Source organism: Podarcis gaigeae (assembly GCF_964106915.1).
Source record: "Podarcis gaigeae genome assembly, chromosome: 8".
NCBI classification, from domain to species: domain Eukaryota; kingdom Metazoa; phylum Chordata; class Lepidosauria; order Squamata; family Lacertidae; genus Podarcis; species Podarcis gaigeae.
In genome coordinates, this window is record NC_139684.1 from 4,445,120 (window position 1) to 4,469,652 (window position 24,533).

The following is a 24,533-nucleotide window of genomic DNA, read 5'->3' on the forward strand; positions in this document are numbered from 1 at the left end:
TAGGTGGAGTGAAGCAGCCGCCTGAGGCAGCAGAAGAGCAAGAGGCTGCGCCCCCCGTGTGGAAGGGGGTCGGGCTGGGGGCAGGAGGCAGCACATCACCCCTGCTCCCTTTGGTGATGTGTCAAGCCCCCTTCATGTGTCAACTGTGCAAAGGGGTCTCCACCAGAACAAGGGGCCAGGGGAACATGCTGCTGGCCTTGCTCCAGATGCTACCCTTTCCCCAGCCTCCGCCCTAATGGCCACACCCTGGACATAGGCAGCAGAGGAATCAGCAGAGGTATCCCTGAGGCAGGTGGCCACATCCAGCATGTGCAGGTTGGAAGAGGGCCAGGAAAGCCACGCAGCACCTGGCGTGAGGCCAGTGCTTACACTGAAGAAGACCACTTGGCACAACAAATGTGTGAAGGGGCCTTTCCAGTATTGCTTTCGGTGAAGTGCAGAAGATGCAGCCAGCTCGGTTCCCTCCAGACGTTGTGGGCTGTTGTTGCCATTGGTCCCAGCAAGCATGGCCAATGGTCAGCAAATGGCAACACCTGCAGTCCAACAACATCTGGAAGGCACCACATTGGCTACCCCTGCTTTAAGATATGTAGAAATGTTTCCCACATGGCTTGTATCCAGCTAAGCAATGCTCATAGTAAACCTACTGAAATCAATGGACATAACTAATTTAGGCCCATTAATGTGAGTGTGAGTAGAGTGTGAGTAGAGCTCTGGCAAGCAGAGACATCACCTTGCCAACAAAGGTCCGTATAGTTAAAGCCATGTTCCCAGTAGTGATGTATGGAAGTGAGAGCTGGACCATCAAGAAGGCTGATCGCCAAAGAATTGGTGCTTTTGAATTCTGGTGCTAGAGGAGACTCTTGAGAGTCCCACGGACTGCAAGAAGATCAAACGCACCCATTCTTAAGGAAATCAGCCCTGAGTGCTCACTGGAAGGACAGATCCTGAAGCTGAGGCTCCAAGACTTTGGCCACCTCATGAGAAGAGAAGACTCCCTGAAAAAGACCCTGATGTTGGGAAAGATGGAGGGCACAAGGAGAAGGGGACGACAGAGGACGAGATGGTTGGATGGTGTTCTCGAAGCCACAAATATGAGTCTGACCAAACTGCGGGAGGCAATGGAAGACAGGAGTGCCTGGCGTGCTCTGGTCCATGGGGTCACGAAGAGTCGGACACGACTAAATGACTAAACAAACAACAACAGAGCTTACCACCCCATTGTTGCACATAACATGCTTTTTCTTTGTGTGACTGTGTTCACATGCCCAAGACGTGGTACATGCGACTCTAGAGTTGGGAGTAGAGTCGGGGACCATCATGGTCTTGATTCAGCCCTCTTAAGATGCCACATGGCTTTGTTGTTTTTCATGCAACAGACTAGCATCTGAAGTACTGAATTTTCAGGTAAAGGTATATTTCATTTGAACAACCCCCACTCCTCTGAACTGCATACCTTCCCTTTATAAAACATAAATAAGTTTACTCAAGAGCAAGATGTGAAGATCAATGGCATACAAAAGACCTAACCACTGTATTCCATGCTCTGGTAACTCCCAGGCTGGATTATTACAATGTGCTGTACGTGAGCTTGACCTTGAATGACTCAGCGACTTCAATTGGTCCAAAATGCAGCATCCAGATTATTGGCTGGGGTTCTGTTTAGATCTCATGTAGCTGCTGTTTTGAAACAACTGAACTGGTTGCCAGTTCATTTCTGGTCCCAATTCAGGGTCATCACGTCAACATTTTAAGCCCAAAAGGACTCAGGCCCCAAATATCTGAAAGAGACCACCTCATTGCTGCAAACAGCTTTCTAGTGTCAACAGAGCAGACCCTCTTGGTAGTTCCACAACCCACAGAAGTTTGGAGTGGTGGTAGGCCAGGAGAGGGCATTCACTGTGGCAGCCCCTAAGTTGTGGCATTCCTTCCCCACAGAGGTACACCTGGCCCTTCACTATATAGTTTCCATTGTATGCTGAAGAAACATCTTTTTATCCTAGCACCTTTGACACCTAAAATGTATATTTTCAGGACCCACACTGTTTTTTGTGATTTTTAAAAACTGTTGTGTGTTTTAAAATGGTATTTTAAATTGTTGTAACCTGCCCTGAGCCTTAGGGTGCAAGGTAGGTAACAGCAACAACAACAGGGGACAAAGTGCCACAGGCAGAGTTTGAAAAACGTTTTAATGCTTATTGAAGAGTTAGAAAGAATTGCAAAAGGAGGAGGAGGAGGAAGGAGTCTCCATGCTCTAGAAGAATCTAGCTCTGGCCTCTAGAAGCACTTCCGGTGGACAATTGAAGGACCAGCCTCATCGTACTCTGGTTTGCTGATCCACATCTGCTGGAAGGTGGAGAGAGAGGCCAGGATGGAACCACCAATCCAAACAGAGTATTTACGCTCAGGAGGAGCAATGATCTGTGAAAACATTTGTAGAAGAGGGTTAATGAGTGACGTTTTTGATGGTCATTTGGCTACCGAGTAAGTAAGGTGTGAGACTAAGCACAATCAAAAAGTCAGTTCTGACCTGAGGAAATGTCAAGACCCACAGCTATCATCAGATATATGCCAACTACTACAGATAGTATTAAATTTTGGATTATTTCCATAGGCATGTCAGTGGGCCAATACCCATCAGAGCATAACAGCAAAGAGTTCCATGTGGTTGACGATTGGAAAGGGCGCAGTCCCAAAAACTCATGGGTAATCCCCTCCCATAGCACACTCATGGATCTTTGTTCCCATCAGTATGTGCTGTCCTGCCAGGTTGCAGGTGGGATGGGGCCGGGCGGCTGCTAAGGGACAGTATTTCAAACCCTGGAAGAAAATAGGGCAGACATGCCTTTATCTTCATTGTGCTGGGAGCCAAGGCTGTAATCTCCTTTTGCATTCTGTCTGCGATTCCAGGGTACATGGTGGTGCCTCCAGAAAGGACGTTGTTTGCATAGAGGTCTTTGCGGATGTCAATGTCGCACTTCATGATGGAATTGTAGGTGGTCTCATGAATGCCAGCAGATTCCATGCCTAGGAGGAATGGTCCAAAATAAGTAGCTTGTCCCCAGTTCAGATGGGAACTCAGAAAGACGAACTTCCTCTGGCAGTTCAGCACTGATCACCACCCAACTGAGAGGTACATAGGAAGAAACCTTCACACTGAGTCAGACTGCTGCTCCATCTAGCTGTATTGCAGCAGTTCTCCAAGATTTCAGACAGAGGAGACTTCCAGCCCTACCTGGAGAAACCAAAGACTGAACCTGAGCTATTCATTTGTTTTATTGCATTTATAGCCCACCATTTTTTTCTAAGGAGTTCAAAGTGGTGTTCATGGTTCTCTCCCTTCTCATTTTATTCCCACCAAACCCTGTGAGGTAGGTTAGACTGAGAGGCCGTGCTTGGCCCAAGGTGAGCTTCATGGCCCAGTGGGGATTCGAACTCTGCTCTCTCCCAGGTCCTAGTCTCACACTCTAACCACAGCACCACGCTGGCTCTCTTTTCTGCATGCAAAGCAAGTGCCTCGACCACTGATCTATGGTTGGCTTTGATGAAACTTTGGAATTAAGTTCCTTTCTGGTGAGCATGTTTCAAACATCTTTGCATCCTTTGTAGTCAACTGGCAAAAGCCACTGCTGTTGGTTTGCATTTAAGAGCTGTTGCTGTTTCACTGGGCTTTATGTGCTACCTTATTTTAAGAATTGCTATGCTTTTTAATTTTATTGTAGTGTAAAATTATATAATATATAATTATATAATAGGAATGGGAAGAATTCATTTTCTTCCATTGTTTATGGATTTTGCATTGTTGACTGAATTGTTGTTTTCTTAAGTACTGAATGCAAAATGTATCTATAGGTTTATTCCAGCATTTTTGTCAAATAAAACATTGCTTTGTCTTTTGAGATGATTGTACTTTTTTGTATGGTGTTGTTAGTTGCTTTGGGATTCCCTTCGGAGAGAGAAGCAAGGGATGAATAAATTGAATGCAAGAAGTAAGGCTCCATTTTCTTTTCATGATTGACTAAACTATATTATTCTGAACTATATACCTATTGTATAGAACAGGCATAGGCAAACTCGGCCCTCCAGATGTTTTGAGACTGCAATTCCCATCATCCCGGACCACCAGTCCTCTTAGCTAGGGATGATGGGAATTGTAGTCCCAAAACATCTGGAGGTTTAAAATAGATTCTCTGTGCTCTACTGATAGCCAAGAGACTGATATTGATCAACTGGAATAACGATATAATCCCCTTTTATAAATGGATTGACAATATGATAACACTTGCAACTTATGAACAGACTGCTTACAGACATAGACTGCTTGGATAAATATGACAAAATTGGAATGAATTTATACAAAATGTAGTGGACTATTAATATTTACATGTGCATTAGCATAATAATATCTAATTTATACAAGAATGTATGAGTTAGGATATTTTTGTATTTTGTATATATCCGTATATTGTTTCTACACATTTTTGTGCCTTCTTATTTTTTTCATTTTTTCCTTTGCATCACTTTATTTCTTTATAATTGAAACCTTTTGAATGAAATATTAACACCAAAAAATGATTTTTCAGGTTGAAATATCAACCCAAGAGTGAAGGAAATATTGTTTCCCATGCATTACTTCAGATTCTCTGACCCCAGACTCCAGAGATGCAGATTCACCTATAAAGGAAGGCTGGAAAAGAGTTTCTGGGCAACGGAATCGCTCATTGCCAATGGTGATGACTTGCCCATCAGGGAGCTCATAGCTCTTTTCCAGGGATGAGGAGGAAGCAGCTGTTGCCATCTCATTCTCAAAATCCAGAGCGACGTAGCACAGCTTCTCCTTGATGTCACGCACAATTTCTCGTTCAGCTGTGAAAGACAGAGGCATGGTATATAAATTAATAAATGAAGATGATGATATGATGGTAGATGAACTAAGGCCTACCAAATTAAATTGTTTTAATTTACTTTTCCCAGTAGACCCAACCTTGGGAAATGCCCTCTGTCAAGATTCTCAGCACAATCCCACAAGGATAACTCCTAGCGAACTCTCCACACAGTGAAAGAGGCACAATAGTTCAAAGCGACTTAGCACTCACTTATATTTGCAGTGAAGGTATGCCCTAAGTCAGCCTTCCCCAACCAGGTTCTCTCCAGAGGTGGCCGTGCTGACGCAGGCTGATGGGCTATGTAGTCTAAAACATTTGCAGGGCACCAGGTTGGGGAATGCTGCCACAGGTTAACGAAGCTAGGCATGATGTTGAACAGCAAGTCACACAATGCACGTACCCAAAAGAAAACACACCCATTTGTACAGCCTTCTTATATGTGGGGGGAGTGTATCATATTTTTCCACACAAGCACCATGCAATATGTAAGCTGATCTTCATAACAGAAATGAGAATGCAGACAGAATTTGCATCTCTAAACATTGGAAGACTGAAGTGACTGCCGCACCCCACCAAGTGAAAGAATGGCTAAAGAAAATATGGCAAACGTTAACATCTGTTCAAATGGAATACTCAGGAAGAGAAGTCAGAAGCCAACAAGAGAGAATAAGTTCCTAGAATGATGGGTCCTTTTCATAAGCTATTGGAATGAAAGGGTTGAAGATAACAATGGATTGAGGTTGAATCCTGACAAGACAGAAGTACTGTTCTTGGGGGACAGGGGGCGGGCTGATGTGGAGGACTCCCTGATCCTGAATGGGGTAACTGCCCCTGAAGGACCAGATGCACAGCCTGGGAGTAATTTTGGACTCACAGCTGTCCATGGAGGCACATGTCAATTCTGTGTCCAGGGCAGCTATTTACCAGCTCCATCTGGTACGCAGACTGAGACCCTACCTGCCCGTAGAGTGTCTCTCCAGAGTGGTGCATGCTCTGGTTATCTCCTGCTTGGACTACTGCAATGCGCTCTACGTGGTGCTACCTTTGAAGGTGACTCGGAAACTGCAATTAATCCAGAATGCGGCAGCTAGACTGGTGGCTGGGAGTGGCTGCCGAGACCATATAACACCGGTCCTGAAAGATCTTCATTGGCTCCCAGTACATTTCCGAGCACAATTCAAAGTGTTGCTGCTGACCTTGAAAGCCCTAAACGGCCTTGGCCCAGTATACCTGAAGGAGCATCTCCACACCCAGCATCCAGCCCAGACACTGAGGTCCAGCTCTAAGGGCCTTCTCGCTGCAAGAAGTGAGATTACAGGGAACCAGGCAGAGGGCCTTCTCGCTAGTGGTACCTGCCCTGTGGAATGTCCTCCCAGCATATGTCAAGGCAATAAACAACTATTTTACTTTTAAAGGGAAGTTTTTAATGTCTGATGCTGTATTGTTTTTAATATTCAGTTGGAAGCCACCCAGAGTGGCTGGGGAAACCCAGCCAGATGGGCGGGGTATAAATAATAATAATAATAATAATAATAATAATAATAATAATAATATAATCTCCCCTTGTTACCTATATTCAACTATCTGACTTCTGAATACCTCTCCTCTGCATTACACACACACATATTTCCTTTCCCTCTTTTTCTTCTTCTTTCCTTCCCCTTTCCCCTTTTCTCTTCTTTCATCCTTTCTTTGCTCATCCACCTTTGTTCCTTCTTTGGTGTCCTCTGTCTTATATACCCTACCTTAGATATTGTTGTTGTTATTGTTAGTTTTCTTTCAATACACCTCTCTCTACCCATTTCCTCTCAGTGTATGTCCGTGTATCTTTTATATTTTATTGTACTATTATAATTTCTAGGACTAGATGAACCTTGTGTTCCTTCCTACTCTACAATTCTATGATTCTAATGGATGGGGTAAGGCAATCCCATCTAACAAAATGTGTTATTTTCCTCCCCATTTACTTTCAATTTCCCCCCTCCAAAAAATGCAACGAGGAGACAACGCTAAGATGTCTGAACCACATGACAATATAAAAGTGCTTATCTGAGCTTTTCTAAAAAAGCAAAAAAGTAAAATAAAGAAGAAAAGCAATGCTGGAGCAGCCCCACCTAGGTCCCTGCCATCAGCTCCAAGGATCCAGCCCCTTCTTACCAGTGGTGACAAAAGAGTAGCCCCGTTCTGTCAGGATCTTCATGAGGTAGTCTGTAAGGTCGCGACCAGCCAGGTCAAGACGCATGATTGCATGAGGCAGGGCGTAACCTTCGTAAATGGGCACGTTGTGAGTGACGCCATCACCGGAGTCCAGAACAATACCTAAGGAGGAAGAGGAAGGAAGACTGTGACACAAATGCCGTGGGTCCCCAACCCCCATTTCACTCTTCTTACGTCGAAATATTACCCGCTGTCTTGCGGGACATCTTAGGGAGAAGAAAAGGCTAAGGATTAAACCAGGGGTCAGCAAACTTTTTCCACTGTCCCTCAGACCTTGTGGGGGGCCAGACTACGGTATATTTTGGAGAGAAAAATGAACGAATTCCTATGCCCCACAAATAACCCAGAGGTGCATTTTAAATAAAAGGACACATTCTACTCATGTAAAAACACACTGATTCCCAGACCGTCCATGGGCCGGATTGAGAAGGTGATCCAGTCCCTGGGCCTTAGTTTGCCTACCCATGGATTAAACCCTACACAAATCTGGAGTTGGGTCTCTAAGACAACTGGATGGCACCTTACATGCCTCCTTCTGGCAACTCCAGCAGCCAAGCTGGTGCCGAATGTATTATGCTGCTTTCCTTTGCCCTTTGCCTGGGCAGCCCAGGACCTCCACACACACTGTTCAGCCCTGCGCCCCATGGGAGGTCACTTTGGTACAGCTAACGCAGCAAAAAACACGGGAGGCAGCAGTTACAAGTTATCAGCAGGTGCTGTGATTCTCCAGCAGTTTGAGTTCAATCCTGGAGGCCCACTTCATTGTCTCTGGGAATCCAATGAGCTCTCAACCATCCATATCACTGTACTGTAAAGTGCTTGGTCATCAGCACACCTTCAGGAGTAGGACAGACTCCAGGCTACCTCTGCTATTGTACCAGTGGGCTTCCTGAATGACTGAGGAATCAAACCCTGGTCTCGCAGGTCCTAGGACGACACTCTAACCACTGCACCACACTGGCTCTCTTTCATCTCAGATTTGTGTGGCCTTGCATGGAATTCAGACTTCTGAAGACTCGGCAATTGAAGCTAAGCACTCACCGGTGGTGCGGCCAGATGCATAGAGGGACAGCACAGCTTGGATTGCGACATACATGGCAGGGACATTAAAGGTTTCAAACATAATCTAGGAAGGGAAAAGAGAGAATGAATGGCACGCCACTCTTCCAGGGCTGGATAAAGGACGCTTCGGTCTCGAGAGCACATTCTGCTCTCCTGCACAAATCTTATTGAAATGGAAAGGAGCTGCAGAAGGCATCTCAATGAGGCTTGTGTGGGGAACCCCCCCCCCCCAGCTCTGCCTCACCTCCCTTAATGGCTTCCCAAATCCACCACTTGAAGCAGATACATCAGGGCGGTACATGTTCATTGTACATTGTCCAGCTGAGCAGGTTTTACCTGGGTCATCTTTTCTCGGTTTGCCTTAGGGTTCAGGGGTGCCTCTGTCAGAAGTGTGGGGTGTTCTTCAGGAGCCACTCGCAGTTCATTGTAGAAAGAATGGTGCCAAATCTGGGCAAAGTGGACAAACAAGAGTTGCCTGCAATGTGCTGGGCTTTGTTTCGCCTGACTTCATTCTCAACACGTCACAAGCGTTCAGGTTGGCCAGTGATTGTGAAAAGACTCCATAATGTTACATCCATCTTTGGGTCTTGCCTATCATGCCCAGCTGGTGCTGCTGACTCAGATAAGCCATTTTTTATTTGTACGCTACTGCTATCAGGCACACTTTCCCTTAAAGCAAAATAACCTGGTCAATTTGCCTCTATGGGGGGTTGCTCAGGAAACGCAGTCATTCCTCAGACCAGTGCCACTGTCATTCCTCCATAATGCCCAAAAACGTATGTTCCGTAACTGTGAATCTTTCATGACTGAATGGCACTTATTCTATCATAAAGCCTAGCAACCTGAATACAGATCAGATTGTGCAGTATCACATGGACCTGGGGCAAGGGCCTGGAGAATTGCTTTCCTTACATGGACCTCATTGGATCTTAGGATCCAAGCCAGGCATAGGCAAACTCGGCCCTCCAGATGTTTTGGGACTACAACTCCCATCATTCCTAACTAACAGGTCAAGGATGATGGGAACTGTAGTCCGAAAACATCTGGAGGGCCGAGTTTGCCTATGCCTGATCCAAGCCATAAAGTCTGGTCACCCCAGCTGCTAGGGTCCAAAGAAGTACAGAGGATGGTGACTATACACACTAATACTTTAAAGCTTTTTTGGTGGGTAAGAGCAGCAAAATACTTTATTTATAAAATGGAAGTAGGCCATCACCATGTCATTAAGTTTGGTGTGTCGTGTCTTCAGACCATCACATTGGCTCAGCTAAATGACTGATTATTCTATAGCCACTGTTATGTATGAAATTCCTCTAATTCCTACAATACTTCTGGAATTGGTTGAAAATGCAAATGGAAAGCCACAGAATCTAGCAAAAAATCGATCAATTGCCATTCATATGTTATCCTATTATTTGTTTGATCATATCAAATGATACAATATTATTACAAACTCGCAGAAACATCAAGGCTGGAGAAGGAAGGTTTAGTCGGTGCTCTGCTGATTTACACATTATACAAGACTCTGAGAAGTTATTTTATTTCCTGGCTATTGTCTGTGTTTTTCTATTTTAATAATAAAAAACACACACCTCCCATTCAAAATCTGAATTAAAAAGTTAACGAAGAGGGGAGCTTGTCACCTTTTCCATATCGTCCCAGTTGGTGATAATGCCGTGCTCAATGGGGTACTTGAGGGTCAGGATCCCCCTCTTGCTCTGGGCTTCGTCCCCGACGTAGCTGTCTTTCTGGCCCATCCCCACCATCACACCCTAGGAACCAAGAAGAGGAACATCATAAACTCCCCTCTTCATCCTTCCCCAAGCATGAGGTACCGGTATTCAAAGAAAGGGAAACAAACTCTGCATAATCCAACACCCACTCCTCATCTGCCACCAACATAACTTCTCCCTTCTGAAGACCATTTAGAATTTGCCCTTCTCCAACCCACTTAGAACTATATGAGGACAGACTGGAAAATACATTTTTCGATGAATAAGCAAATAAATAATAAGAAGGTGAAATTTTATATTGGGTAGGAGTGTGATGCACCAGGGAATCCTCAGTTCAAATCTCAGCTTGATCACACGCTCATGGTAAGTTTTGGCATTCTGCCTCACAGCACTCTTCATTCCACCCTGATAAATGGGAACCATTATGTTGGCCTTGACAAGTCTCATTTCCCAGAATATGGACTATTTCAGCCTCACTGATGGAATGACAAGGACCAGATCTTGAACATCAATTACTCTTCCTCCCTACAGACATGGGAATGTTCTCATTTGGTATGGCATTAATGCAGTCGCATGAATAGCTGTGAAAACTAAGAGTCAAAGGAACTTGCCATGGCCAGTTCAGCCACAGACTGAGCCGTTTCCAAGGATTCTCACATGGGGAGTGCTTTTTTATTTATTTATAAGGTGCTGGTACTCACCCTGTTGTTGTTCCAGTAAGTGCTACTCTTTTAACAGGGGGAAAGGTGTCAGTACTGCATACCCTTGAGCACCCCCAGAAAAAAAGCACTGCACATGGGAAACCTTAACCTGTCAGAGTCCTTTGCCCACAAAGAGTTGCTTGTGACCAAAACATTCAAAACAGATCCTCTTCTATCTTATTCAATCAAATAATTTGCTGGAATCTTTTCCCTGCTGAATTTCTGATGTGGCTGGCTCTGAACTCCCATGATTCTACTACCCTGGTATTTTCCAAATACTGGTAAATTTGCTCTACCAGTTCTTTAAAGTGGGGCAGGAGAGAGACTTTGCAAAGCTCTGGGATACTCTAAAAGTGAAAAAGCTGCCACACTTTCAGCAAATCTCAAGGTGCATTTAGCTGATGAAATATGGGGTCCTACAGTATCATACATGAGAATTACTGGTCTATGAAACTACCAATTTCTTACATCCAAACACATTTAGTTGTACAATTACTTCCTACTATGACCTTTGAATATGTATTCTATTGATGGTTCCTAATAAACTGTAGTGTTCCTTTTCTTTTTGATTTAAGATTTATAGTTCTTCATCTTGTGTTTCTTTGGATAATTCATTTGTATACTTTGGGTAATAATACATTTTATCCCATGTATATGCCATGCATCAGCATTTGCCAAGCTGGTGCCCTCCAGATGTTTTGCACATGCTGGCTGAGGCTGATAGGAGTTATAAGGGGAATCTACACACATATAAAAACCGTTCTGAAAATGCCTTTTTAAAAATACATTGAATTTTCCATAAGGCTCACTATTGCCATCTAATGCCACTTTGTATATTACATTTAAAACACACTTAAAATGTTTTATTTGCAGCTGTATAGCTGAGTCCATAGTCCAAGACTGGATCTAGACACATCAAAGAAGTGTTTCAGTTTAAAGCGCTGAAAATTTAAACAGGTAGAGAAAAACAGGATTCCACATTGCCATTTGGTTGCACAATGTTATATCGCACACACAACGCATATAAATTGCTTTTTCTTTACCAGTCTAACTGAGTCCCAGCTCTGAGCAGTGCTATTTTTCTAGAAAAAGAGGTGCCGGAACTCACCATGAATGCCTCCCTTATTCTCTTGCATCCATCTGAGATGTGCTGTGAGTTCCAGCTGAAAAAAAATCCCTAATTAGAAGCACCCAAAGGGAACTCTGTGCACAAACCTGGTGACGTGGGCGACCCACAATGGATGGGAAAACGGCACGGGGGGCATCGTCACCGGCGAACCCAGCCTTGCACAGCCCAGAGCCATTGTCACAAACAAGGGCGGTTGTCTCCTCTTCACACATGGCTTCGACTGACGGTGGTGCTGGGACACAGGAGACCTGGAAGAGGGAAGATCAGGAAGGAAATGTAGGGACTGTGCAGGAGGGGTCTTTGCTGGTGAAAGCAAGAGGCATCATTAGGCAAAGGCATCAGACAGAAGATGCTACAGGGAGTGGCAATGAGGGGTTTGAGGACGGAGATGTGTGTGCACTTTGCCCTCCAAGCTAGCCTGATCTCCTCTCACCAGCGTTGAGTGGGAGTTGCATTTATAGTGGGCAGTCACTGCATATCTGGGGAGAACACACATGCTTTTTACACATTTTCTTTCTGAGGTAGAGGAGGAGGGGGAATTCGATCCAAGATTCACTTGTAATCTCACTGTATACAAGTTGTACAAGTGACAACAAAGTATTTAAATTAAAGCTGAAGCTATCAAATCTGCTCTTTTCAAAACAATATGTGAAGCAAAAGACAGAATCATCCTTCAGAATTCATGCTCATCTGAATTTTGTGATGCAGTTTGCCAACCAGTGCTTACAAAAATGCATATACTAAGGGAAAGTGAACATAAAAATTAATATATGATTGAAAATGACATACAAAAATGCATCCTATTGGGGGATGTTGCTGCATATATCAGTCAAACTGCATACAAAAATATGTTTATTAGGATAAATTTGCACTAATCATAGAATGCTATAGTTGGAATCTTGTGTTTTGGCTCAGGCAGCCCTGAATGAAGGACAGGCAGAAGGGGATTCAATTATGTTGCAAGCATTAAACACAGAGACTGACCAAAGAACTGACTTGAAGGCAGCCAGTGAATCCAACCGTGAGAGGATGCCCCATAAAGCATGTTTGCAGTGCAGATTTAGTTTGACAGTCATTTCGTTTCTGCAAGGAACCTGCTCTGGGGCCTGTACTTCTGTGAGGGTGGATGGCTAGCAGAATTTATATATATATATATATATTTGCTTTCGTAGATTTTCACGGGTACAGGAATGCAGGTTTTGGTGTCCTCGGGTGTCTTCCCGTGTAAAAGTTGGGGTGTCTAGGCGACGTTTCGACGAGGTCTCACTCGTCATCTTCAGGCTGGTGCTTTCGGCTTCTTGTTACTGGAACAGAGCGGGATCTCAATGTTTGAGTTCCTATAAATACTGTAGAGGGGGTGTGGTGTCTAGCCTCCAATGTTCTGGGCAGAGAGGAAGTTCCCAGGCTAGTGTGCCTTTTCTTCTTTTGTTCCTTAATTACTTGAGAGATACCTTGAGTGATTTCTTGAGTGATATCCTGAGTACCACTTAGGTGGGTCATTAGGTGTGGATTAGTTGCTAAAGTCTTTGTGTCTTGACCTCTTGAACTTTGTGAAGAGTTTTCCTGAGAAGATGGCTGTATTGCACTTAGTTGTGCTTTGGCTTGGCTTCGTGTATAGGGGCGAGCTGTGGTTTTGTGGCTTGTGTCAGCCAGATCTGTGTAGGGATTGCAGGGGGGTGCAGCATCTGGAGGTGCCACCATGGATTGGCTACTGGATGGTGTCAGTAATTCATCTGTGGAGAGGGTCTGGGTTTGGGTCTGGTGTGGTTGATTGGTGTTGGCGTTCTGTGTGCCTCTGGATCTGGTGTCAGTTTTTGTGGGGAGGGCTAATTTCCAGATGTCTGGCAAGCGGGATGTGTCGTCACGCTTGTTCATGTTGTGAGGGTGTTTCTCTATCTCGATGGCTTCCATGATTATTCTCTTGTGGTGATGTTCCGTGTTAAAGAGCAATTTGGAATCTGCAAAATTAATTTCGTGTCCTGTTTCTTTCATGTGTTGGAAAAGAGAGGAAGTTTTTTCTTCTTTTTTGACGGCATTCTTGTGTTCTGCGATACGTGCATTTATTCGTCTGTTTGTTTGTCCAATGTACGTGGCTGGGCAGACTTTGCAGGGTATTTCATAGATCCCTTGGTTTTCCAACTGGATTTTATCCTTGGGGTTTCTGAGGATATTGGCTATTTTTTGGTTGGTGCAAAAGGCTGTTTTGATATTGTGTTTATGGAGGATTTTGCTAATTTTATCTGTAGTGCCCTTGATATAAGGAAGGAGGGCCATGCCATTGTTTTCTTCTGTGTCTTGGTTTTTGGGGGGTGTTTCCTTTTGGATTAGCTTCGTAATCCTGTTTTGCTGGTATCCATTGGCAATTAACACATTTGAGAGATTCTGTAACTCAGTTGTCAAGTGGTCAACTCAGTTGTCAGGTAACTCAGTTGTCAGTTGCCAATGGATACCAGCAAAACAGGATTACGAAGCTAATCCAAAAGGAAACACCCCCCAAAAACCAAGACACAGAAGAAAACAATGGCATGGCCCTCCTTCCTTATATCAAGGGCACTACAGATAAAATTAGCAAAATCCTCCATAAACACAATATCAAAACAGCCTTTTGCACCAACCAAAAAATAGCCAATATCCTCAGAAACCCCAAGGATAAAATCCAGTTGGAAAACCAAGGGATCTATGAAATACCCTGCAAAGTCTGCCCAGCCACGTACATTGGACAAACAAACAGACGAATAAATGCACGTATCGCAGAACACAAGAATGCCGTCAAAAAAGAAGAAAAAACTTCCTCTCTTTTCCAACACATGAAAGAAACAGGACACGAAATTAATTTTGCAGATTCCAAATTGCTCTTTAACACGGAACATCACCACAAGAGAATAATCATGGAAGCCATCGAGATAGAGAAACACCCTCACAACATGAACAAGCGTGACGACACATCCCGCTTGCCAGACATCTGGAAATTAGCCCTCCCCACAAAAACTGACACCAGATCCAGAGGCACACAGAACGCCAACACCAATCAACCACACCAGACCCAAACCCAGACCCTCTCCACAGATGAATTACTGACACCATCCAGTAGCCAATCCATGGTGGCACCTCCAGATGCTGCACCCCCCTGCAATCCCTACACAGATCTGGCTGACACAAGCCACAAAACCACAGCTCGCCCCTATACACGAAGCCAAGCCAAAGCACAACTAAGTGCAATACAGCCATCTTCTCAGGAAAACTCTTCACAAAGTTCAAGAGGTCAAGACACAAAGACTTTAGCAACTAATCCACACCTAATGACCCACCTAAGTGGTACTCAGGATATCACTCAAGAAATCACTCAAGGTATCTCTCAAGTAATTAAGGAACAAAAGAAGAAAAGGCACACTAGCCTGGGAACTTCCTCTCTGCCCAGAACATTGGAGGCTAGACACCACACCCCCTCTACAGTATTTATAGGAACTCAAACATTGAGATCCCGCTCTGTTCCAGTAACAAGAAGCCGAAAGCACCAGCCTGAAGATGACGAGTGAGACCTCGTCGAAACGTCGCCTAGACACCCCAACTTTTACACGGGAAGACACCCGAGGACACCAAAACCTGCATATATATATATATATATATATATTGTCCAGTAGCACCTTAGAAACCAACTAAGTTTGTTCTTGGTACCGTATAAGCTTTTGTGTGCATGCGCACGTCTTCAGATAAGAACTTCTTCGTATCTGAAGAAGTGTGCATGCACACGAAAGGTTATACCAAGAACAAACTTTGCTGGTCTCTAAGGTGCTACTAGACAACACACACACACACACAGACTGCATCAGACCAACATGGCTACCTACCTGAATCTATCACCAGGATGTTCACCAAAATGCCATTCTCAGGATTCTTTGAGGGGAGCCATGATAGTTTTGCTGGCATAAAACAGCTAAAGGTTTTTAATGGACCTATTGTGATCAGAAAGAATTTGTCCCCTTGACCCAACCTGGCATCCGCCATATGCTTTGGACTACAATTCCCATCATAGTATACAAGGGCTGATGTTGTAGTGCAGAACATCTGGAGGGCCCAAGGCTGAGCAAGTCTGCTTTAGCAACTTTGGGGCTGTCCTCCAATTCCGTTTCCGGGCACCAACCGAAAACATCAAGGGATGCAACCCATCCACTGGAGCAAACTGCAGAGACACAGAAGGCCAGGCAGAAAACCCCTTAGCAATACTAGTGTGAGCAGGAGAATCGTGGCAAGTAAGCCGCATGTGTCATGAAGCTGAGCTCATGATTTAGCTGGTCTCTGGACAGGTGACTCTGATACAAAGAGGACCCTCCTTTGATTGTTTCCATTCACAAAAGCCGGGAAAACAACTGCAAGCTGCAGGAAGCAGCTGAAATGATTGAAGCATCCACTCTCGCTTATAAAAATGGAATGGATAAATTCATGGAGGCTAGGGGTTGGCCATTACCCACAATACATATGTGGAGACTCTGTGCAGAGGCAGTATACGCAGTGCTATTTTTCTAGAAAAAAGCTGCCAGAACTCACCATGAATGCCTCCCTTATTCTCGTATAACAACAATGTCATGCACCTGAGAGGTGCCGGAACCCAGTTCCAATGAGCTCCGGCTGAAAAAAGCCACTGAATGCCAGATGCTGAAATCAACAGGGGAAAGCCAGGCCAACAATTGCATGCCTGCCTGCCCCGCTTCTCAGTGGGGCGGTTCCTCTTGCAAACTGATTGTTGTACTAGATGAGCCTCGCTTGGCGGCCTGATCCAGCAAGGAATTCCCCTCTTCCAGCCAGCTCCTCCACATCTGACACCCTGCCCTTCACATCTCATCCCTTGCCTAAGGTGCCATCGTGACCAGAAGACAGCTGCCTCGACTTCCCTGCTGTTGCCATGGCTTGTTCCACTGATTCAGCTTTGACACATCATCTGGTTCAAATGCCACTCAAGTTTAAAGCTTGGAGTTTTTATGTAAATAATACCATTTCTAAAGAATCAAAGACTGAAGTGACAATATATCTTAGCGCATCTGCAGAGCAGGTGGTGAGAGTCTCGTCTTATTTAGTTAATTAATGTATTTCTTGCATTTATATCCCACCTTTCCTCTAAGGAACTCAAAGTGTTCCCACACCCCTCATTTATCCTCACAACGACCCTGTGAGGTAGTTCAGGCTAAGAGTAAGAGACTGACCCAAGGTCTCCCAGGTCCAAGTCAGGCCACTCCAGCTACTCCACTGCAGGGGCTGTCTTAAAGTGTGTTCTTAATGTTGTACACACCCTGGGATCTTTTGATGAAGGACAGTATATAAATAAAATAATAAATACTAAAAAAAATAAATACTAAATAAAAGTGGGCCCCCAAGGAACATGACTTAACTGGACCCGGGCTCACCAACCCTCAGACTCTGATTCTTTTCCGAATTCCAGGATTTTACCAGAGGGAGGTGTCACAGAGCAGGTGCAGAGTGCAGTTACTTTCCTGCTGGGTTTCTACACAAGAGTTTTCACACACCAGAAATTTTGGATCACTTTACTTCAGATTTCCTTCCCTGGAGGATGCAATTGTATCACATACTTATATTTTCCTTTTCTAACACGCAAGCCTTGTTCTGTGTCCTCTGGAATTTTTCTAAATTTTCCGCAAGCTGCAGGCATGAATCAGAGAGCAAGCCTGGCATCCCACGCCAGGACTCTGGGCGAGAGTAAACAGAAACACGAGGTTTCTCACAAGCTTTTCCCAAAAATGGAAATAATCTCTCCAACCCCTGGCTTCCAAAGGGAAAAAAGGCCCCTCCCCACATATTTCCTTCAGATTCAGGCACACCAGGCTGCTTTTATCATGTAAAGAAAGATGAAACAGTCGCAGCTAATACTAATTTCAGCAAGTATTGAAAATAAAGCAGCTGTATGGAATCAATAACTGGGTGGGGGGAGGGGTTAGCCCTAGGCAATCAATAACATGTGACAGATAATCTCAAATTACTTAGCATCCACAGGAATAGTAGTCAAAAACTTCTGGCTTTCTCCAAAAGTGGTATCCAAAACAACAGATTTCGCTTTTAAAAAACAGCAACGACTTGACTCCCTGATTTGCGTATTGGACCATAAACCCAATAGAGGGTCTTTCCCTCTGCCTCCAAAGTGTGCCGTGGAGAGAGCCAACCCACAGCCCCTAACACTTGCACAAAGACAGCCTTGCACAACACTTGCACAAAACTTGCACAAAGACAGCCACAAAACCCGGCAGAAACCTTCAATGAAGCGGCAGAGCTTAGGCCACTCACTTCTCCCAGAGGTACACACAGGGAGCAATGTTCAGGTGTATTCCAAACCCGGCCAGCCAGCAACGTGGTTCCCAAGTCTCCCTTGCCATGCACAACTCCTGCCTTGCCCCTGAAGGAGGCAGTTTCCAAGAGGAGGGTTCATGCAGGCAGAATCTTTCTGCAGCTACTCACCAAGTGCACAGGAAAACTCCTTTCCTCGGGGACTCTGTTCTGACGATGCCTTTGGTATAAATACCAGCGAGACTATAAAACCTCAGAGGCGGATCTTCTCCAAGCCAAGACCCTAAAAAGGCCAATGGATAGTATGTTAGCCATATAAGGTGTTTTATTTCATTATATTGACCTTGGGCTGATGGTAGAACAGAGCGCCGGTGAATTATTATCTTCAGAAAAATGTATGCAGGGAAAAAGTTGGGAAGCAACGCCTCATTTGTGAACTGACTCCTTTTATGCTACACTTCAGTAAACAAGTGAGGGGCAAGTCCTTATAAGCTGCACTGGGAGAGGAAGTGGCAGCTGGTCCAGGGACAGAGGTGAGAAAGTTACCAAGAATGGCCAGAGTCAGACCAAGACATTCTGGTTCCACAAGCAGGAAACCCAAATGCACACCCTTCCTCTTCATTATCAAGGGCCCAATCCACTGAGACAGGAGGGGACAGGGTCATAATATGGCACCCTGATCAAAGACAAAATTTGGCATGCTCCTAAATATTTCTTATTTTCACAGTTGCTTTTTATGGATCTTCTCAGTAGGTACCCATGTAAATGTAAGTCGTTGTTGCTGAGCCGGGTGTGAGTGTGTGTCCACACTGCCCTAAATTCAGCACTGTATGGAAGGTTTGACTCTTCACGCAGCGCACACTTGAACTATGGAACTCACTCCCACAGGCCACTAGCCTAGATGGCTTTAAAAGAGGATTAGACCAGGGGTCAGCAACCTTTTTCAGTCGTGGGCCAGTCCACTGTCCCTCAGACCATGTGGGGGGCCGGACTATATTTTTTGGGGGGGAAATAAACGAATTCCTATGCCCCACAAATAACCCAGGGATGCATTTTAAATAAAAGGACACATTCTACTCATGTAAAATCACACTGATTCCCGGACCGCCTGCGGGCCGGTTTGAAAAGGCGATTGGGCCGCATCTGGCTCCTGGGCCTTAGGTTGCCTACCCCTGGATTAGACAGATTCATAGAGCAGAGGGCTTTTGATGGCGATTGGCTGTGATTGCTCTGCTCTGCCTCCATGACCTGAAGCAGTTATGTTTCTGAATACTAGTTGCTGGAAACTGCAAGAGAGGAGGCTTAGGTTCCACTTGTGGGGCTCGCACAGGCATCTGGTTGACCACTGGATCAGGCCCATGGCCCATCTAATCCTTCATCCTGCTCTCACAGTGGCCAAACTGATGCCTGTTGTTAGATTGTGGATGAACATATCAGACGACACAGCGATTCTTCAAACAGCTCTTGTTTATTCAGAGGCCAGAACAGAACTGAACTGAGGGGTTCAGCCAGCCTGCTTATATAGAGCTCCAGTACAACGTAACTGTAACAATTTTCTAAAACTATCCAATCACTGAACGTCGCTTTCGATCCCTTATTTGCATAACTATCTACAGTATCCCCCTGCTGGCCCAGGGTGAGAACTTCAGTACATAACACCTGTGGGAAACCTGTAAGCAGGATTTGAGCATGGCAGCCCTGTCCTTTCTTGTAGCTTCTAGTAGCTGGTATTCAGAAGCCTTGTTGCCTCCAGCCATGGAGGCACAACAGAGCCACTGTAACTAGGATAACCCGCTGCTCTATGGAATTATCTAATCCTTTTCTAAAAGCCATCCAAGTTGGTGGCCATTACTGATTCCTGTAGCAGTGAGTCCCATAGTTTAACTATGTACTGTGTGAAGAAGGACTTTCTTTTATCTACCCTTAATTTTTCAAACGTTCAGCTTCAGTGGATGTTGAGGAGTTCTCGTGTTCTGGCTGAAGGATAAAAACTTTTCTTTATCCGCTTTCTCCATGCCATGCATGATTTTATAAAGTTATTTCATGTCGCCTCTTACTCACCATTTTTCTAAACTGAAAAGTCCTAAATGCTGCAACCTCTCATCATTTGTGAGTTGCTCCCTCCCCTTGATCATCTTGGTTGCACTTCAGAATACCCTTTCTGAGGTGAGGCAACCAGAACTGTAGAGAGAAACCACGGAGGGTAAAAGGTATTGAACAGTGGCTCCCAAATAGCTTAGTACTGCAGACGCCTGTTTTTCAAAAGCCAAGGCACAGACTTTTGAATGTTCTTTTGAACATTTTGATATCTCTATGGTTGTTTTGGAGGAGACTCTTGAGAGTCCCATGGACTGCAAGAAGATCAAACCTCTCCATTCTGAAGGAAGTCAGCCCTGAGTGCTCACTGGAAGGACAGATAGTGAAGCTGAGGCTCCAAGACTTTGGCCACCTCATGAGAAGAGAAGACTCCCTGGGAAAGACCCTGATGTTGGGAAAGATGGAGGGCACAAGGAGAAGGGGACGACAGAGGACGAGATGGTTGGACAGTGTTCTTGAAGCTACCAGCATGAGTTTGACCAAACTGCGGGAGGCAGTGGAAGACAGGAGTGCCTGGCATGCTCTGGTCCATGGGGTCATGAAGAGTCGGACACAACTAAACAACTAAACAACAACAACAATGGTTGTTTTTGTTATGTGAATGATGCCACGGACCTCCTGGGTGGGTTGTGCAGACCTCCTGGTGTCTGCTGACCACCAATGGGAAGCACTGCCATGAAGAATAAAAAGGATTTTGTGTGGCACCAAAAGAACACAGTATGTTGCTCCTGCGGCGGGGGTGGGGGGGAGAGTGTTTCATAGCTGTGGTGCTACCACTAAGCAGGCTCACTCCTCAGTTGCCCCCAACTCACATGCTGGGGGTCCCTGGAGGAGAGCTTGCAAAGGTTACCCAAGCGCCCCAGAAGCTCATGGTGGAAAACATGGTCCTCCACCTCGTTCCCTTGCTCCAAGCAGCATGGAGTATTCAAGGCAGAGGGCCTTCTCAGCAGTGGCACCTGCCCTGTGGAACGCTCTCCTAACAGATGTCAAGGAAATAAACAACTACCTGACTTTTAGAAGACTTCTGAAGTCAGCCCTGTTTAGGGAAGTTTTTAATGTTTGATGTTTTATCGTGTTTTTAATATTCTGTTGGGAGCCGCCCAGAGTGGCTGGAGAAACCCAGCCAGACGGGCGGGGTATCAATATATTATTATTATTATTATTATTATTATTATTATTATTATTATTATTATTATTATTATATTAGATGGGCCTGGGGACAGGGAGAAAGCCCAGGAAGATGTTTCAGCACCAGCAAGGTAGATGCCCCTCTTGACTAGTTGCAGGGCACTTCCAGACTATCACTATTTTCCAGGAGGATTCAGTCACGTACCATGCAATTCAGGTTGCGTAACTGAAGTTGACCGGGAGGCCTTGCAACCAACTTCCCCCAAAGATCGGGCTTTGTGCAGAAAGGGAAGTGACGAGGAAAGGCACTGAATGCCTCTTGGGCAGCTAGTACAGGATTCTCTATAGCTGACTGGCAGTGCCACTCTGATGGCACTCAATATTTGCTCTGGCCCCTTGATCATTTTGACTACCCTTTTCTGCACCTTTCCTAGCTCTAGAATACCGCTTTTGAGATGCAGGGACCAGAACTGAACTCAGCCTTCCAAGTGGATGTTAATAGTGGAGTCACACCCCGGGTACAGTGTTACGTACTGAAGTTCTCACCCTGGGCCAGCAGGGGGATACTGTATATAGTTATGCAAATGAAGGATCGAAAGTGACGTTCAGTTATTGGATAGTTTTAGAAAGTTGTTACAGTAACAAGGTACTGGAACTCTATATAAGCAGGCTGAGCCCTTCAGTTCCGTTCAGTTCTGGCATCTGAATAAAGAAGAGCTGTTTGAAGAATCGCTGTGTCGTCTGATATGTTCACCCACAACTTAACATACAGCATTACGATATCAGCAGCTTTCTTTCCCAAATTGTTCTCTAGCATGCTCTTCGCCTTTTTCCGAGCAGCCCCACATTGCACCAATGTTTTCCTGAAGCTATTGGTCACAACCCCATATACAACAGCATATACATGAAGGCGGGTGCTTTTCCACTTTGATGCCCCCCTCACTAGGTCCCTGGAGCATTTCACAACCTCTCTTTGTTTTAACTGTGCTGAACCATTTGCTATTATCAGCAAACTTGGTCACATTATTTGTTTCATTAATGAATCGCTTCCTACGAGGCAACTCAGTGCAATTTGCAATGCAGCAAAAGCATATATGAAGCAATAACTTATATACATGCATTGCAAGGGTTGACCTCGATGACCCTTGTGCACCTTCTAAGACCGCAATTCTGTGACTCTATAAAAATATTATCATGTGATAAACTTAGCCTGCTCAGAGCAAATGCCTCAATCTTCCCTTAAAAACAGTTAAAACCATGTCTGATGTAAAAAATTTAAAAAACAAAAACAAACAGCAATTACATATAAAACAATAAAAATGCTTTAACAAATCAATGTGATGACTCCATAAGCATAACAGGGCAGCTGAGGAGCAACTGATTCAGTAGCACAAGATTTGCCAAACTTTTGGTGGTCCCCCAGGCCCCTGAGGTTTGGTTGGCCTTTATTGAGCCTGATGGGCCTGCGGTACTCCCTGCCAATGTAAGTTTGACAGGAGCAATCCTGTATGGAGCAGGAAGTTACTACTAGATGCAGAAACACTAAGGAGAATCCTTCTCACTAAAGCTGCAGAGGATCTTTGCTAACAGGACTTACTTCTGAGTAAACATAATATAAGCATGGTGTGAGGTGAGTAAAGAGATTGCCAGGCGATGAAGAGCTATATTAAGCACTGTGTGAAGCTATTGCTTTAATTTAACCCCAAACTTATGGAGGAGGCCAGGTTGGCGAAGTCTGCCTTAAAAGATCCAACCAGAGGCTGAGAAACTCCCTGCTGCCTTTTTAAGGAAAATAAATGTACACAGTAGCCAGGCAGAACCTCCCAGGAGTGGGCAGCAGCAGCAGCAAAAGAGGGAGGCAAGAGTTGCAGATAGATGCTGATACCTCACAATGGCAAAGGGAAGCCTCCTTGAGAGCTGGGAACAGGCAGAGGGATCAACAGCATGCAACAGATTGTGCAGGCTATGGTGCGGCAAACAGTGCAGAAACCTGCTTATGCATTCTCTCGTACAACAATGTTCCACAAAATATTTCACCCATGGAGCAAGTATAAATCAAAATGACTTTAGCACAGCACTACACTGGATACGGGGACGCGGGTGGCGCTGTGGGTTAAACCACAGAGCCTAGGACTTGCCGATCTGAAGGTCGGCGGTTCGAATCCCCGCAATGACGGGGTGAGCTCCTGTTGCTCGGTCCCTGCTCCTGCCAACCTAGCAGTTCAAAAGCACATCAAAGTGCAAGTAGATAAATAGGTACCGCTCCGGCGGGAAGGTAAATGGCGTTTCCGTGCACTGCTCTGGTTTGCCAGAAGCGGCTTAATCATGCTGGCCACATGACCCAGAAGCTGTACGCCGGCTCCCTCGGCCAATAAAGCGAGATGAGCGCTGCAACCCCAGAGTCGGCCACGACTGGACCTAATGGTCAGGGGTCCCTTTACCTTTACAAACATTATTTTATTGTGTTTTTGTTGTTGCTGCTGCTGCTGTGGTTGCTGTTGTTAATGCCAATAAAACAAACAGAACATCAAAAAGCAACCTAAACTAAAAATCTCATGCCAGTTGGGGAGTTGTGGGTCAGCAGGAGTGCTCACATTCAGTTGATGGAGGGGATGGGTATCATAAAATACCTCTAAATGATGTGATTCCATATGGGCTTATCATACAGCTCGGAAATTATCTGACTTATCTGATTAGTGTTGTGGGTTTGGGGGATCCATCTGGAAAATGTCCTGAGTTCCTCCTTATTCTGGTGGTCTGGTACCCAGTGATGGTTAGAATCTAACAGAGGAGGTTGTTGGACTTGTCAGACAAATTGTAAGGCATTGACCTTACCTGGCTACTTAAGTGTCTTCATTAGCACCCCAAAATAATGATGGGGCCTCCAGGCTAAGGGTGGGTCTTTATTCCACCCTCCTCACCTAGCTGCTGGGTGGGATAACAAGAGCCAGGAGTAGCATGGGTGAGCTGAGCTGGAAACAGGATGGAAGTTGTACAGGCTCAGCCACACCTCCATTTGCCCCACTGCCTTGCCCCAGGAAAACCCACAGTTTACTGCTGATGGCTATTGGGTTTTCCATGGAAAAACCCCTTGAGCGGTCAAGAGTGTGTTTTCCCAGGGAAAGCTGAGGGACATGCAAAACTGCTCACACCAGTGTCTAGAAAGCATGGGGCAAGAAGAAGTCTTGATGAGCGCAGAGACCTGCTTGCTCTGGGCTGGATCCAAATGGAGAAACAAGTTCTAATGGGATCTTAAGGCTGTGAGCTCCTCCACCTTATGCTCCAGTTG

General features: G+C 45.1%; 1 protein-coding gene and 1 long non-coding RNA gene across 2 annotated transcripts in view; one reads left to right on the plus strand and one right to left on the minus strand.

Annotated features, from left to right (window-relative positions):
* The window catches only part of LOC310851240, a 984,470-nt gene that overhangs the window by 707,977 nt on the left and 251,960 nt on the right, over nucleotides 1-24,533 (plus strand). The window lies entirely within an intron of this gene.
* Nucleotides 2,173-18,320, minus strand: ACTG2 (actin gamma 2, smooth muscle). Its single transcript, XM_083753508.1, has 9 exons — nucleotides 18,191-18,320; nucleotides 11,815-11,976; nucleotides 9,809-9,937; nucleotides 8,502-8,612; nucleotides 8,145-8,229; nucleotides 7,044-7,205; nucleotides 4,675-4,866; nucleotides 2,846-3,027; nucleotides 2,173-2,421 (listed from the first exon to the last, which is right to left on the minus strand). Exons 2-9 carry the CDS (start codon nucleotides 11,938-11,940, stop codon nucleotides 2,278-2,280), a joined length of 1,131 nt encoding a protein of 376 aa, XP_083609634.1. The 5' UTR covers nucleotides 11,941-11,976; nucleotides 18,191-18,320; the 3' UTR covers nucleotides 2,173-2,277.

Coding starts and splice junctions, on each gene's coding strand:
- ACTG2 (XM_083753508.1), bottom strand. CDS start 11,940: ATGTGTGAAGAGGAGACAACCGCCCTTGTTTGTGACAATGGCTCTGGG. Junction 9,938..11,814: donor TGGGTCGCCCACGTCACCAG/GTTTGTGCACAG, acceptor CTTGGTTCCTAG/GGTGTGATGGTGGGGATGGG. Junction 8,613..9,808: donor ACTGGGACGATATGGAAAAG/GTGACAAGCTCC, acceptor CACTTTGCCCAG/ATTTGGCACCATTCTTTCTA.